General features: G+C 40.4%; 1 protein-coding gene and 2 long non-coding RNA genes across 3 annotated transcripts; all 3 read right to left on the bottom strand.

Moving 5' to 3' along the window:
• Positions 1-55: 55 nt before the first annotated feature.
• LOC113469641 lies at positions 56-2,021 on the bottom strand. Its single transcript, XR_003392995.1, has 3 exons — positions 1,662-2,021; positions 726-804; positions 56-127 (listed from the first exon to the last, which is right to left on the bottom strand). It is a non-coding gene; the product is annotated as an uncharacterized LOC113469641 (long non-coding RNA).
• Positions 2,022-3,158: 1,137 nt separating this feature from the next.
• Positions 3,159-16,906, bottom strand: LOC103514551 (EF-hand domain-containing family member C2-like; the record flags this gene model as incomplete). The annotated part of the gene is made up of 12 exons (XM_026827493.1): positions 3,159-3,359; positions 3,833-3,932; positions 4,232-4,411; positions 10,280-10,362; positions 10,618-10,648; positions 11,006-11,133; positions 11,799-11,998; positions 12,794-12,892; positions 14,008-14,296; positions 14,456-14,541; positions 15,255-15,405; positions 16,691-16,906. Coding segments are annotated over 12 exons (1,695 nt in total), but the record flags the coding sequence as incomplete, so codon positions are not given.
• Positions 7,065-7,390, bottom strand: LOC113469642. The gene is made up of 2 exons (XR_003392996.1): positions 7,351-7,390; positions 7,065-7,170 (listed from the first exon to the last, which is right to left on the bottom strand). It is a non-coding gene; the product is annotated as an uncharacterized LOC113469642 (long non-coding RNA).
• Positions 16,907-17,237: the final 331 nt, after the last annotated feature.

Raw genomic sequence — 17,237 nt, 5'->3', positions numbered from 1 at the left:
ACTCGGCCAATAGGAACGCTAGTTTTAAGCGGTTTAAAACTAACATGGTCGCAGAGCTGTAGCAACTTCATTTGATGTCAGAGTTCTTCTACTGATGAGAATACAGCCACATCTGTGCAGCTGGGAACTGGACAAAATTAAACAAAAAAGAGTAGGTTAGTAAGAAGGAACACAGATAAACATAAGACTGATGCATCAGTCAAGTACCTAAGTACCTACATGTAGTTACTTAGGTACTTGGGGCCATATTTATGAACAAAATACATACCAGCTCTCAAGTTGCACTGAAGCGTCAATTCCAAATTTGTTTCAGTTTGACTTGAGAGCAAGACTTTTGCCTAGTAAGAAATTATCGTTGTTTTTTCTCTCTCTCTCTCTCTCTCTCTCTCTCTCTCTCTCTCTCTCTCTCTCTCTCTCTCTCTCTCTCCTGAAAAGTTGGGTTTGTTTTTTCCTATTAAAAAATTTTTTTTTTTTTTTTTTTTTTTTTCTCCTGAAAAGTTGGGTTTTCCCATATAGGTACAAGGTTTTTGATCTCAGCCATTAATTTAATTTTTATTTAAAGAAGATCTGAATAATAAACAGCTACAAGTATTTAAATTGGTAATCATCAAGGAATTTATTTACTGGCAGTCAAATAGAGTAGAAACTGTCATTGTAGATATAGGAAATTTTGGAAATAGAGGAAATTTGAAGGATTGTTTAGAATGTTTTGATGGCGGACTTACCTTCTTTGAAGTACATTGACAATGCAGAATGTCATTCTGGAACTGGATATGACACTGGTACCTACTTGTAACTAGCAGGCTAAAATAACAAAAATCATATTCAATCACATGACTGACATTACAACTAATAATTATTGATCAAAAATCATGCCTGTGAAAAGGAGAGGCATAAAAGCCTGATATGTCCTGAAAAGTTAAATGTGAGACGCAGCCCACCTGTCTGCCGCCACATTAGAGGGAACTGTAACTGCTGTCTTATTGTCCCGAAAGCAAAGAGAGAAGGAGGACAGGATAGGAGAAAGCCAGCCGTTCCGAGAACAAACCTTAGTCCTTCCCTATCCATTCATGATAAAATCCACACTGGGCAAGAATTGAACCCACACCCTAGAGCTTATGTAAATGTAAAAATGTAGTTTCTTTGTGTTATTATGTCACAACTTTGGTGCTCATTGCAGCATTGTAGGATTTTCCCAATATCTCAATAATCCTAAAATCTAATGTTTACCTACCATGCTGGCACCGGTTGCTATGCACATTTATATATCATAGCTACTCATTTTCCTCACGAGGCTGAGTGGGCCCCTCAACAGCCAGTCATGGAATCAATCATTTGCATGATACAAATTTCTTGACCACACCGGGAATCAAACCCGGGTCTCCCGTGTGCAAGGCGAGTGCAGTGACCACTATGCCATGGGAGCTAACTAACCTAGAGCTTATAAGGCAAATGTGCTATCCTCCCAGCTAACTAAGCTGGATTTTCCAGTGAAATTCAAAAATAACATCGAGCCCTACTTTGAAAAAACACTTGTTTAAAACGTTAAAATAACAGACCACAAATTTGTAAGTAAAGCTGAGATAAGGGGATGTAACATTTTTATTTTTTACAATCAGACAATCAACAAAAATCTATTTTTAATTTACCCTCCAAATTACCTGCAATCATGATTGAGTAATTGACGCAAATGGCAGCAATCTATCACAATACAATAGTGTTTCGTCCATGCTCTCCTGATAACATACTAGGCCTAGGAGTAACCTTTTAACACGGTCAATAAAAATAGAAGAAAAATACAGATAAAGGACTAACTGATAAAAGAAAAAAAATCAAAAAATATGATTCTGATAAACTGATAATACTGAACAGTGAACTGATAATTTCAAAATTTCGCGCCTTGTATTTTGTATTTTCTAGATTTTCAACGGTGTGAAGTTAGCCAGCTGTTAAGGAATGTAAAATATTTGTAAGGGCACCCTACACAGTCAAAAAAAAGTTCCTCCATTTGAGGAGTTGAGTAGGTAGGGTGACTGTACCAGTAGTCGATCATTTTTCACGTTTTTAAGTTTCAATTAGCTCTGGTTCTATTGTTGGACACTGTTATATTTTAATTTTGGTGTCAAATTAAAGCTAAGACTTCAAATTTTTTATGTATCTTATTTTTTATAGCAATATCTTTTGTTTTTATGCTTTTTTTATAGCTCAAACTCATTTTTCAGAAAAGCACTAGTTCTCGATCAGTGTGTATCTAATTTCGATCAAAAAATGCACTAGTTCTCGATATCTCGATCACCTGTTCTAGTTGTTGATCATGCATTGCACTAGTTGTCGATCATTTGTGATTTCATATAGTTTATTGGGCTATTGCAAGGAAAAGTTATAGTTTAGAATTAAATTTAATCAGAATTCTTATTTTCACCAACATTAACTTTGGGAAAAATTGAATAAATTGATATACCGACCTATTATGCTGCTGGATCAACATGGTTGACAATAAAACAATGACGTTTCTATTCCCGATCAAATTGGCCGACAATAAAATCACTATGTCCGAAATCTTGATCAAAATTATCGAATATAAAAACACCATGTATTAGTAGTCAATCAGACTGATCGTTTATGGAATTACCATGTTTCGATCAAATCAAAGTTCGGTCGAGAATTGAAACCACTGGTTATAATGATGATCAAAAGAGATCGACTTTTGAAAATGTGGAAAAAACCTGTTTTTAATGTCGATCAATAATTAATTACTTAATAAATGATTAAATAATACACTTACCAATGAAAAGTGAAGTTTAAAATGAACTTCACACCTTATATTTTCACTTTACACACACGCATTAATGTGTTTGTGCGCATACGTTTCTGCGCAGTTTTTTCTACTCCTCCGCTAGCGCGCTTGCATAGTGGCGCTACCTAACGGACGAAAAAAACAACTGCGTAAAGTCTGACGTCACACATATTTGAACTCTTTCATTAGAACGGCAATTAAAAATTCAATTTCCGACCTTTTAAAGTTACTTTTTTCGGATTTTTGACCTCAGATTTGGATTTTTCACAACTTTTTACGTAAGAATCGACCATTCGACCTTTTATTAATAATATTTTCCCATTTGCAACTGCTGCTGCTCCATTATCTCATATAAACGGTTCCTCTATGAATTTTCTCGTATAGGTAAACTGTTCCTCTATGAATTTTCTCGTATAGGTAAACTGTTCCTCTATGAATTTTCTCGTATAAACTGTTCCTCCATGCCGAGAGCTTTGATAAATTCGCAAATATCGACTCGTACATTTTCCATCGAGGTTTTCCTGAGGTCGTACCTTCGGACATTGTCCTGTACATACATTTCCTGTCGACAGAAAAATAGGTGTGAGAGTTGAGAGAGGAAGAAGAAATCTGGGGAGGTTGCACGTTTCATTTCGTTTTTGATAGAGGTTTAGCACTGTAGTAGATAATAATGGAACAACTTGTTCTAAAATTCTAAATAATTAAAGTACCTACTACCTTTCTAAATTCCATTCGTCGACAGGCCGCCCGCTTTTCCAAATTTACCTCATCCAGCTTGTGTGGGGGCCGGAAAATTTCACAGATTTTCACCTATCCTGATACCAACCAAGCGTTTATCACTGCTCTAGATGCTTAATCCCACACTCCTCGGCCAGAGCTGGAAGTACGTTTACTATAATTATTATGTACTACATGAGGAGTGTTCGCGGGTTCGAACTTTGTCTATCGTGTTCCAGGTTAATTCTTGGAAATTGGAAAAAATTCCCCCCAAGAAAAAAGTTTTCTCTGTGTTATTGTGACTTTTGGTTAACTTACAGTATTGATAGGTACAGACTCAGGTGCTGGATTCTTCTTGTAGTTCAAGAACTTGATGAACTCTGTGTACTTCACTGTGGAATCTTCATTGGGGGCAAAACTGCGTGAACAGAGAATCAAGGTGCTATAAGTAGGTATGTAGGTACCTGTATTTATCAGTAAAGGGAGGGGGAAGGACATTTTCGCTTCTGTACTATGGGGTGGACTCGGAAAATTTAGAGCATCCATCAATTCCCGTCCGGGGCGGATTTTGGCCTGAAGGCGCAACGTTCGTTCTCGGAACGGCTGGCTTGCTCCTATCCTGTCTTCCTTCTCTCTTCGATTTCGGGACGATAAGACCATAGTAGTTACAGTTTCCTCTATCAAACCTCTTAAAAAATAATAATAATAAATACCTACCTTTGTTCAATAGCGCAGATCAAGTCTTTGCTCAGAGGCAGTCGGGTGCCTTTCAGAACGCAGAGAAATTCTCTCTTCTTCACCTCACCACACTTGGTTGTGTCGAATTTCTTGAAGTTGTCCTCGAGACTGGAGAAATCTGAGAACAACTTTCGTCTCAGATTGGTTTGAACGAGACTCCTGCGAAAGAAATACAAGGAATTCCATTAGATTAACAGACTATCCTTTTTTAGTCCGTCCTTCCTTTATTATTACAATAGTAATAAAAAGGTATAAGGGACGGACTATTGTATTCGCTTCGGTGTCTATCTGTCAGTCAGTCAGTCCGTCCCCATAGATTCATAGAAGGACTTATCCAAACCTGGTTGACCTATATATCAAATTAAAGGTCTTTTTACCAGGATCACGAAAATGGTGGTGCAAATTTTGTCCAGAAAAACATAAAGCCAAAAAAAAAAAAAAAAACTGGTTTCTAGTTTAAATCATTTTCAACAGTTCTTTTAGGCGTTTATTAATGAAAATATAGGCTAATTTATACAAACTATGGACCTTCACAAATATATGTCATAGCTACTCATTTTCCTCATGAGGCTGAGTGGGCCCCGCAACAGCCAGTCACGGAATCAATCATTTGGATGATACAAATTTCTTGACCATGTCGGGAATCAAACCCAGGTCTCCCGTGTGCAAGGTGAGCACAGTGACCACTACGCCATGGGAGCTAACTAACCTAGAGCTTATAAGGCAAATGTGCTATCCTCCCAGCTAACTAAGCTGGATTTTCCAGTGAAATTCAAAAATAACATCAGACCCCTACTTTGAAAAAAAAAAACACTTGTTTAAAACGTTAATATAACAGACCACAAATTTGTGATACTACAAAATGCCCAGTAAAGCTGAGATAAGGGGATGTAACATTTTTATTTTATTTTTATTTTTTACAATCAGACAATCAACAAAAATCTATTTTTAATTTACCCTCCAAATTACCTGCAATCATGATTGAGTAATTGACACAAATGGCAGCAATCTATCACAATATTCACAATACAATAGTGTTTCGTCCATGCTCTCCTGATAACATACTAGGGCTAGGAGTAAGGAGTAACCTTTTAACACGGTCAATAAAAATAGAAGAAAAATACTGAGGACTAACTGATAAAAGAAAAAAAAATCAAAAAATATGATTCTGATAAACTGATAATACTGAACTGAACAGTGAACTGATAATTTCAAAATTTCGCGCCTTGTATTTTCTAGATTTTCAAAGGTGTGAAGTTAGCCAGCTGTTAAGGAATGTAAAATATTTGTAAGGGCACCCTACACAGTCAAAAAAAAAGTTCCTCCATTTGAGTTGAGGTTGAGTAGGTTCCCCTTCCAGTACTTTGTGAATTGCTGACCTGAAAACAGAACAAAAGTGGAAGAGGAGATCATTCCTGAAAGTTCGACCCGCGGGACACACCGTACTCGAAGCTCCCCCATCCCAAACAGATAAGGTTCGTTCTCGGAACGGCTGGCTTTCTATCCTGTCTTCCTCCTCACTTTGCTTTCGGGACGATAAGACCTTAGCAGTTACAGTTCCCTCTATCAAAACTCTTAAAATACTCGTAATAATACGAGCATCTTCTCTTTTTTCTTCTTTATCTTTCTTCGACTTTTCCGTGTTCAAAAGTGGTCGTCGTTTTTCGTCAGCCTCTTAGTCAGCACTCAGCACTCTAATGATAGTAATGATAATATGATTATGAAAAACTCACCTGAACTCTGAATAGTCCACGGGGTCTAGTCGTGCTTGTTTCATATATTGGGACACAAAAGTCTTGTAGTTGTCCTTCAGCTTGGTCCGTAACTTGTCCAGGATAAGTCCGATGTTGGCCTTGGAAAACTGAAATTATTTGGGACTAGGTTAGGGCGAGGTTCTGGCTGGGGGACGACCGAGTGAATCAGGTCTTTGAAGTAGGCATCGAATGTTAGGATCTGAGAAGGAACGAGGAAAGGAATTTTTAACTGTGTTGAGCATAGGTATTTAAATGCTTGTCACAAATATTGTTCCCTGATTATTATACCTACACTTAGCTAAATTTTATGACTTCAATTTGACTCGAACCACCAACCTCGGCCACAAGCGTCTAATGTAGCAGTTGTTCCATTGCTACGAAATAAAAACGGCGGTGGAACACTCATCTTTAAAAAAAGGCACACGTAAATAATCGAGTCTGTACTAACCACCAACCTCCAGATCCAAAGTCCAACGCGGTAACAACTGCACCACTGAGGTTGGTGAGGATCTGAGAAACATCAGTGTCAGGAACAAACCGGTGCGGTGATAGGTACCGGCTCTAGAAGTCGTAGAAGAAAAAGAAAAATTCCGTTGGTCTTCATTTTTTCTGCTCTATGACTTTGAAACATCACCCAAGTAAGCGCAACTGATCTATTGAGACAGATTTCGGAATCCAAATAAAAGAGCAAAGTTTAATGTTCCTTGAAAATTATGCTTGGGAGAAAGTTTCTACTAAGAATTACCTACTATTTTTTCGATACCCTGCTTTCTATATGGAGTAGGTACAATTGAATCGTTCTTTGTAAGAAGGCAGATACCAACAATAAAACAATTGCAAGAATCTCAAAATGTATCATGATGGAAGACTCAGTAACTTTGTGAAGTTCCATAACAATAGATGTAAAAGAAATAGCTTATACTCTTCACTGGGTTGAAGAGTATAAGTTATTAATTCTTTACATCTATATAGGTATCTCAAAACGTATATACCTGTTTTATTTTTCCACACCTACCTGAGTTTTGTCCGGAACTCTTGAAAACACTGATAGTGTTGTCCGCCATATAACAATTGATAACATACTGAAAGTCGAACTCTCTGCTAGGATCTTGGTCACTGATACGTCGGGCGTTGAACCGAAGGATCTTGGCGTCCAGACCACAACTGCCAGAAGAAGAGAAGGCTACGTATGAGATTACTTTTCTCTTTCATAAATTAATTAATTAAATTTCCTCCCTTCATTCGCATACTACCTGGCTACTCACATCGACCTCACTCAGCCTGAGTGGGGCTGGGAAAAGCCAGCAGCACGCGATTGTCCAAATGGGTCATCCATATACTAACCACGCGTAACGTTGCTCAACTTCGGTGATTCAAGGGAAACATTTTTTAAATCGATTTATCTCGGTATCTAGAAGTCGTAGAAGAAAAAGAAAAATTCCGTTGGTCTTCATTTTTCCTGATCTATGACGTTGAAACATCACCCAAGTAAGCGCAACTGATCTATTGAGACAGATTTCGGAATCCAAATAAAAGAGCAAAGTTTAATGTTCCTTGAAAATTATGCTGGGGAGAAAGTTTCTACCAAGAATTACCTACTATTTTTTCGATACCCTGCTTTTTATATGGAGTAGGCACAATTGAATCGTTCTTTGTAAGAAGGCAGATACCCAACAACAAAGCAATTGCAAGAATCTCAAAATGTACCTGTTTTATATTTCCACACCTACCTGAGTTTTGTCCGGAACTCTTGTAAACACTGATAGTGTTGTCCGCCATATAACAATTGATAACATACTGAAAGTCGAACTCTCTGCTAGGATCTTGGTCACTGATACGTCGGGCGTTGAACCGAAGGATCTTGGCGTCCAGACCACAACTACCAGAAGAAGAGAAGGCTACATATTAGATTACTTTTCTCTTTCATAAATTAATTAATTAAATTTTCCCCCTTCATTCGCATACTACCTGGCTACTCACATCGACCTCACTCAGCCTGAGTGGGCCTGGGAAAATCCAGCAGAATGCGATTGTCCCAATGGGTCATCCATATACTAACCACGCGTAACGTTGCTCAACTTCAGTGATCCAAGGGAAACTGGTGCAATCAACGTGCTGTCGCTGCTGGGCACACCTGGACTAATATGTTAATAGTCAGTCTTGTAAGCGCTAGGTCACGGGTTCGATTCCCGCCCGGGGCGGATTTTATCCTGAAAGGATAAGGTTCGTTCTCGGAAGGGCTGGATGCTGGATTTCTCCTATATCCTGTCTTCTTTCTATCTTCACTTTCGGGACGATAAGACCTTAGCAGTTACAGTTCCATCCATCCAACCTCTTCAAAATAATAATAATAATAATATTCGGGGTTCAGCACTTGACAGAAGAACCCCTTCTTCGGCTCAAACCTGAAATGGAGAAGAATTACAAGTCAGACACGGTTGGTCTAGTGTTAATGCGCTTGCTGCCATGCAGAAGGTCCCGGGTTCGAATCCCACCATCGACAAAAATTTGTAATCATTTTTCGATTGCAAATATTTCAACGGGTTACTTTCTGGGTGTTCTCGTGTTAACCCAGCACCTAAATGGGAAGTATTGTGTCTCTTCTCGCTCATCTGATGAGTGGCATACTATGGGATGGGCATGCTACGACACAGACCACAAGCGTCCAATGTAGCAGTTGTTTCATCGCTACGAAATAAAAACGGCGGTGAAACACTAATCTTTAAAAAAAAAAAATGATATTCTAGGAATCAATAACATACCCTGATTCCTGTAGGAATTGGCGGATGCTAGGTACAGGAGGATTATACAGGGGATCTAACGTGTGACAATTGACGGCCGAATCTTCAAACGATCCGAAACCATTGTAGGGGGGCAACTTTTGTATCACGAGACTTCCTTCAATCTAAGGCCCGTGATACAAAAATGGATTATATTGGAGACCTATACTCTACGACTACGTGGTTTGATGCAGTACGGAAACCATTGTACGGGGGCAGTTGCCTCAACTTCTTGCTGATGGCGTTCAAACTTTCCTCGGACATTTCGTAGTCTGTCTTGGGACGCACGATAGGTTGATGGTCTATACATGGAATGATAAGAACAAGTGAGTGAAATCAGTAGCCTCCGTGGGAGGTCCGGGTTCGATTCCCGGCGGGGCCGAGGTTTTTTTCAGCTCTGTGCTTGGAGTTCGGGGTGCACTCAGCCTCGTGAGGACAATTGAGTAGCTACTTAAATTCCATAAATGGATCACATCAGAAATTACCCAAATTAGGCCTCCGTACCTAGCGCTAATTCGCGTTTTTATGCTTCGTACACAATGTGTAGTTGTAGTAGTACGTACCTATCTATTGTAGGTAGATACATTTTTTATCATATCTGAACTAGGATTTTTGAGAAATTTTAAAAAATTCCCAAAATTTGAGGTCGCGTGCTTCAAAGGGTTAAGTAGCCCCCTCTTAAGGACGCCCGTCCGTCAGACCAGTCTGGTCGGAAGGACGTCTGGCGGATCAAAAGGGAATCTGAAATGACTATACAAATTATCGGACCTGATTGCGGACCTAATTTAGTCTGTTTTGATCCGTCTGAAAGGAAGGTTGCTGTGAATTTTGAAATATAAATAAAAGTATTCCTTCTTTGTGTCGAAATAAAAAAATCGCGATTTTACTTTCAAAGCTGACGGTCCGAAAAATACAACACATTCGTCCGAGAACTCCGAGCTTGTCCGTCGGACCGAAAATCGAAATTGTTCTGATTTCCACCGGATCTGCCGGATGGTCCGATAAAATATAAAATTTCATTTTGCGTCAGGCGGATTTCACATCTAGACTGCAACTTGTAGATTTCCATACCTCGGCTGGGATTGAACCCACGCCCTCCTGTTTACCAGGCGAGCGCCTTGACCACTACACCACCGAGGCAGGTGTTTACCAGGCGAGCGCCTTGACCACTGTATACTACAAGTTGCAGTCTAGATGTGAAATAGCGACTAGGTACACAGAATTTGGTCCGACAGACAGAGTCCGCCTATTGTGTAGTTGTGTAGTGTGTCGTTCTCACCGCTGTGGTCAAATTCTCAAATTATATTGAGGATAAAATTCCATACCTCGGCTGGGATTGAACCACGCCCTCCTGTTTACCAGGCGAGCGCCTTGACCACTGTATACTACAAGTTGCAGTCTAGATGTGAAATAGCCCTTAGACTAGGTACACAGAATTTGGTCCGACGGACAGAGTCCACCTATTGTTTAGTTGTGTACTGTGCCATTCTCACCGTAATTCCTCTCGGTTTATCTCAGGCCGAGGTTCTACCATTTGATATCTGCGCGCCAAGTGCAGGATTTCCTGATCCGTGCTCATTGCAGCATTGTAGGATTTTCCCAATATCTCAATAATCCTAAAATCTAATGTTTACCTACCATGCTGGCACCGGTTGCTATGCACATTTATATATCATAGCTACTCATTTTCCTCACGAGGCTGAGTGGGCCCCTCAACAGCCAGTCATGGAATCAATCATTTGCATGATACAAATTTCTTGACCACACCGGGAATCAAACCCGGGTCTCCCGTGTGCAAGGCGAGTGCAGTGACCACTATGCCATGGGAGCTATCCCCTTCCAGTACTTTGTGAATTGCTGATCTGAAAACAGAACAAAAGTGGAAGAGGAGATCATTCCTGAAAGTTCGACCCGCGGGACGCACCGTACTCGAAGCTCCCCATTTTATCCCAAACAGATAGGGTTCGTTCTCGGAACGGCTGGCTTCCTATCCTGTCTTCCTCCGCTCTTCACTTTCGGGACGATAAGACCTTAGCAGTTACAGTTCCCTCTATCAAAACTCTTGAAATACTCGTAATAATACGAGCATCTTCTCTTTTTTCTTCTTTATCTTTCTTCGACTTTTCCGTGTTAAAAGTGGTCGTCGTTTTTCGTCAGCCTCTTAGTCAGCACTCAGCACTCTAATGATAGTAATGATAATATGATTATGAAAAACTCACCTGAACTCTGAATAGTCCACGGGGTCCAGTCGTGCTTGTTTCATATATTGGGACACAAAAGTCTTGTAGTTGTCCTTCAGCTTAGTCCGTAACTTGTCCAGGATAAGTCCAATGTTGGCCTTGGGAAACTGAAATTATTTGGGACTAGGTTAGGGCGAGGGTCTGGCTGGGGGACGTTAAACAGGGAGTAGACCAGCCTAGTCTGGCTGGGGGATTTTAAACAGGGAGTAGACCAGCCTAGTCTGGCTGGAGGACTTTAAACAGGGAGTATACCAGCCTGAATTTCCCCTGTTAAAGATCCTGGTCCGTGATATCCCCTTCCAGTACTTTGTGAATTGCTGACCTGAAAACAGAACAAAAGTGGAAGAGGAGATCATTCCTGAAAGGTCGACCCGCGGGACGCACCGTACTCGAAGCTCCCCATTTTATCCCAAACAGATAAGGTTCGTTCTCGGAACGGCTGGCTTCCTATCCTGTCTTCCTCCTCTCTTCACTTTCGGGACGATAAAGGTTGAGTGCGAAGGGCATCCACTCGTAAAATTTGTAGCCAAAACCCAATGTCAGCCCAAAGCAATCACCCTAGTTAGGGCTGATTGATAGGGTGACAAAAAACGCTGACCCCGTCTGTACACGGGAAAAGGCGAAGAAAAAGAAGAATTTAATAGCGGGCATTAGGACGGTGGGGGGGATAGGTAATAATATCAAAAGGCCCTTAAGACGGGGGAAAAATAATAGGTATTAAAAGGTAAGGCATTTTGATATTATTCTTTCCCCGGGGGCAGTATCTCCTCACCCTATGCGGTGAATTCTCCATGAACTTCATCGTGTACTCATCGCATCCGGTTATCCGGAATTTAAACCGGTCCATTTCCACGTGAGCTCCGACATAGAGATCCTCATAGGTGTAATATTCCGGATCGGTGTTGATCGTCCGGATACTCTGGTTTGGTTTGAGAAGTTTCCGCTTTCCGATTATCATGCCCGAACCGGAACCTGTTGGTACAGGAGGATACTGTTAGGTGGAAGAGCTTACTGAGAATCTTTAAAAAAAAAAGCCCCTGCCGTATGGGAACATTCCCATTAAATAAAGGTGTTCCATTTGGGTCTTTTTAAGAAAAGTATGTATGTACCTACCTAGCTAATGGAGGAGTTGCAATCAGGAAAATATTCTTAATAAAAGGTCGATTCCTACGTAAAAAGTTATGAAAAATCCAAATCTGAGGTCAAAAATCCGAAAAAGTAACTTTAAAAGGTCGAAAATTGAACGTGTTTTAGCAGTAAAAACTGACCATCGAAAACTTTGGCGAATACCTAGGTACCTCAGTAACTTTCTTATGGGCTGAGGAAAACACACATCTCCACCGATTATTCCAATGTTGCATATTGCATACCTACACAATTTTATTAAATATACGGCATTCACAAAATTGTAAACTGTTAGATATTAATTTCAGATCAGGTAGGTACTACACCTATTGGTGGATGTATTAAACTGCAATTGTAAAGTTAAGTACCTACCTAATACAGTAGAACCTCGATTATTTCAACATCCATTATTTCAACTCCAAAATACCTACATTGTTTTCTTTTATCTTTCAAAGAATATCCTATCTTATCCTAAAGGATATAATATCTTATCTTATTAGTTGAAATAATGGAGATTCCAATGTAAATGATTAGAAGGGAGATAGGTAGGTACATTGTAAAATATATTATAAACCTTGTTTATCCTGCTACAGTAGGAACCAAAAGTCCTTTAAAAAAGGGAAAAAGGTAATAAATACAAACCATTGTAGGGGGGCAGTTGCCTCAACTTCTTGCTGATGGCGTTCAAACTTTCCTCGGACATTTCGTAGTCTGTCTTGGGACGCGCGATAGGTTGATGGTCTGTACATGGAATGATAAGACCAAGTGAGTGAAATCAGGAGCCTCCGTGGCCGAGTGGGTATGAACACTAAGCTTACACACGGGAGGTCCGAGTTCGATTCCCGGCGAGGCCGAGATTTTGTCGGCTCTGTGCTTGGAGTTCGGGGTGCACTCAGCCCCGTGAGGACAATATTGAGTAGCTACTTCAATCGAGCAGGGACCAGTGGCAGCATTACCAGTGTAAAAAGATTATTGAAATATGGAAATTGATTGCAAAGGAGACACTTAGTAATGTTGTGATGTCCACTGTCCACTAAAGTTGTGAAAAAGCTCTACTTTACCACAAAGAATTTGAGAGAGAGAGAGAGAGAGAGAGAGAGAAGTGAGTGGAATCGGTAGTCTAAGCTGTGATGTTCATCACTAACTTACTTTTTCGTACCTACACAAAAAAAACCCACTCTGAGACTTAGGTAAAACTTTAAAGTTAAATATCTCAGTTTGATGATTTTCATTTATTGCCCTTTTTGCACCCAGCTCCAACCAGTCTACAACAGGGCTGCCCAACCAGTCGATCGCAGATTGATTTCAAATCGATCGTAAATGTTACAACAGAACACCCAAATAAGCACCATTCAATAGGATAAGGAAAGTCGTGTGATGTTCACACCAGATTTTTTTTTTCTCAGTGTATTCTTTACTAAAATTAATTATTACAATCTACTCGTATCATCGATCTTTTTACACTGGTAATGCCGCCACTGGGCGCTACTCAATTGTCCTCGCGAGGCTGAGTGCACCCCGAACTCCAATCAGAGCGCCGAAAAAACAAATCGATCGCGACCAGCACACCCAGCAGTGTTTGAACCTGGCAATATCATCTTACACACCCGATCACCCTAAACTTGTCTCTCATTGGGTAAGTTGATTACTGTTTAGGTAAGTTGATTACTCTCTCATTAGGTCTCTCATTGGGTAAGTTGACTGTATTGAAAATTCAAGTCGATCTTCCTCTGAAAAGATCGGGCACTGGGGGACTACAGTATTTTTTTTATTTATTTTTTATTTATTTATTTGCAATTTTATATAACAAATTCACAGTTTACATATATAACAAATACAAACTGTCAAAAACTTACCAATATCGTACTTGATCTTATAATAGCTCCGAGTAAACTCATCGCAATCGTACAGCACCACACGTCTACCTCCCACATTGATAGAATCGCCAATCCGCAAATCCTTGTCTGTATAATAACGGACATCAGATCTGCCGCAATTCAGAGGATCCGCAAGCATGCTGGACATATCTGCGGCTAAATTGAGAACTGTGGTCTCATCCAGACACCCGGGGAGGTGAGGGGAGACTCCGCCCTGGGGAAGAGAAAGAGGTGGGAACGTATCAACCTTCGTGACCAGGTTCAATTCCTGTGGCGGAATCAAAGTTTATACTCTGCTAGAGAGTCGTCAGCTCCCATGGTATAGTGGTCACTGCGCTCGCCTTGCACGCGGGAAACCCGGGTTCGATTCCCGGGGGGGGCAAAATAATTGCATCATGCAATGTGAGTTTTTCTTCTACGAATGCACGTCGTTCTCTCCGATATTGAAATCTATGACGTCATAGAAAGCACCGGACTCGGGGATTTTGATTCGCTGTCGCCCAATGAGACATCCTGGGAAGAGAAGAAAGGGATAGAGGGAAGGAAATAGGGTTCCTTTTTCAAAAGGTCAACCTTTGCTAATTCGCAAGGGAAATTTCAGGCTGGTATCCTCCCTGTTTAAAGTTCCCCAGCCAGACCAAACTGGTCGACTCCCTGTTTATCGACCAAGCTGGTCTACTCCCTATTATGGTGCCCTAGACAGACTTCTATAGGTACTCCCTGTTTAAGGTCTCGCAGTTAGACTAGGCTGGTCCATACTTCCTATTTATCGTCCCCCCATCCAGACTAGGTTGATCTACTCCCTGTTTAAGGTCTCCCAGCCAGACTAGGCTGGTCCATACTTCCTGTTTATCGTCCCCCCATCCAGACTAGGCTGATCTACTCCCTGTTTAAAGTCCCCCAGCCAAACTAGGTTGGTCTACTCCTTGTTTAACGTCCCCCAGCCAGACTTACATTATGGTTGAACTTACCTTGTGCTATTAGCTAGACTAGGCTGGTCCATACTTCCTGTTTATCGTCCCCCCATCCAGACTAGGCTGATCTACTCCCTGTTTAAAGTCCCCCAGCCAGACTAGGTTGGTCTACTCCTTGTTTAACGTCCCCCAGCCAAACTTACATTATGGTTGAACTTACCTTGTGCTATTCCGCTGTTATCCAGCCAGACTAGGTTGGTCTACTCCTTGTTTAACGTCCCCCAGCCAAACTTACATTATGGTTGAACTTACCTTGTGCAATGCCGCTGTTATCGACTTTAGGCTCGACCACTTTTATGGTGGAATCTTCCAAGTAGAACAATATCTTCACCTTCCTCACTACATGATCATAACCCTGCACCGAGTGAATCAGGTCTTTGAAGTAGGCATCGAATGTTAGGATCTGAGAAGGAACGAGGAAAGGAATTTTTAACTGTCTTGAGCATATTTAAATGCTTGTCACAAATATTGTTCTCCGATTATTATACCTACACTTAGCTAAATTTTATGACTTCACTTAGACTCGAACCACCAACCTCCAGATCCAAAGTCCAACCCGGTAACAACTGCAACACTGAGGTTGGAGATTGGTGAGGATCTGAGAAACATCAGTGTCAGGAACAAACAATTAACACGGTGCGGTGATAGGTAGGTACCTATATCTAGATGTCTGCATAAATCAATGTGCTAAAGAACTCGTGACCCCAAAACGTGTTTTAGCAGTAAAAACTGACCATCGAAAACTTTGGCGAATACCTACCTAACCTACCTCACTTTCTTATGGGCTGAGGAAAACAGACATCTCCACTGATTATTCCAATGTTGCATATTGCATACCTACACAATTTTATTAAATATACGGCGTTCATAAAATTGTAAACTACACCTATTGGTGGATGTATCTGAAATTCTGAAGTAGAACCTCGATTATTTCAAAATCCATTATTTCAACTCCAAAATCCATTGTTTTCTTTTATCTTTCAAATCTTATTACCTAGTTGAAATAATCGAGATTCCAATGTAAATGATTAGAAGGGAGATAGGTAGGTACCTTGTAAAGTAAATTATAAACCTTGTTTATCCTGCTACAGTAGGAACCAAAAGTCCTTTAAAAAGGGGAAAAAGGTAATAAATCGGTAACTAAACATATTTATTGGTGGATGTATCTGAAATTCTGAAGTAGAACCTCGATTATTTCAAAATCCATTATTTCAACTCCAAAATCCATTGTTTTATCTTTCAAATCTTATAAGTTGAAATAATGGAGATTCCAATGTAAATGATTAGAAGGGAGATAGGTAGGTAGCTTGTAAAGTAAATTATAAACCTTGTTTATCCTGCTACAGTAGGAACCAAAAGCCCTTTAAAAAAGGGGAAAAAAGGTAATAAATAGGTAACTAAACCTATTTATTTTCAGATGTTTCACAGAGGGAACTACTAAGGTCTTATCGTCCCGAAATCGAAGAGAGAAGCAAGACAGGATAGGAGAAAGCCAGTCGGTCCGAGAACGAACATTATCACATCAGGATAATTCCGCCCTGGGCGGGAATCGAATCCGCGGCCTAGCGCTTACAAGGCAGACGCGCTACCAACTAAGCTAACTAGGCTGACTATACCTAAATCAAGTGTAGTTATAGGTAAGTATTATTTTATTCGAACCATTTCAGGCACGGACTCCTTTGGCTCACCTGTTTGTCATAAGCAATCCAGCTCGGTACAGTGACAATATCTCCCTTAGGAGTTACGGTAGAACATCGACCAGCCCTGGACTTGGACCTCCTCTCAGCCAAGTCTACTTCTTTCGGTAGTAACGTGTTTACGCCATCGAAATATTCGAAGCGGTGCGATCTGGCGAAGTTGGTTTTTCCCACCCTCTGACGAAACAAAGAGGTCGCAAAATTAGTAGGTAATCAAAGTATCAAAGTTTATTTCATGTTTCAACACATTGGGTTGTTAACATACATCAGTATTTCGGTAGTAACGTGTTTACGCCATCGAAATATTCGAAGCGGTGCGATCTGGCGAAGTTGGTTTTTCCCACCCTCTGACGAAACAAACAGGTCGCAAAATTAGTAGGTAATCAAATCATGAATTTATTATTTGGGGTAAAGCCGAGAGATTCTTCACTGATTTTGTAGGTATTAAATTAATAAATGTACGCTGAGAAAGAAAGAAAGAAGAAGAAGAAGAAGAAGAAGAAGAAGAAGAAGAAGAAGAAGAAGAAAAAAAATGGTG

This window comes from Diaphorina citri, unplaced genomic scaffold (genome assembly GCF_000475195.1).
Source record: "Diaphorina citri unplaced genomic scaffold, Diaci psyllid genome assembly version 1.1 scaffold1167, whole genome shotgun sequence".
In the NCBI taxonomy this organism is placed as follows: Eukaryota; Metazoa; Arthropoda; class Insecta; order Hemiptera; family Psyllidae; genus Diaphorina; species Diaphorina citri.
This window is presented reverse-complemented; position numbering and strand designations above follow the sequence as displayed.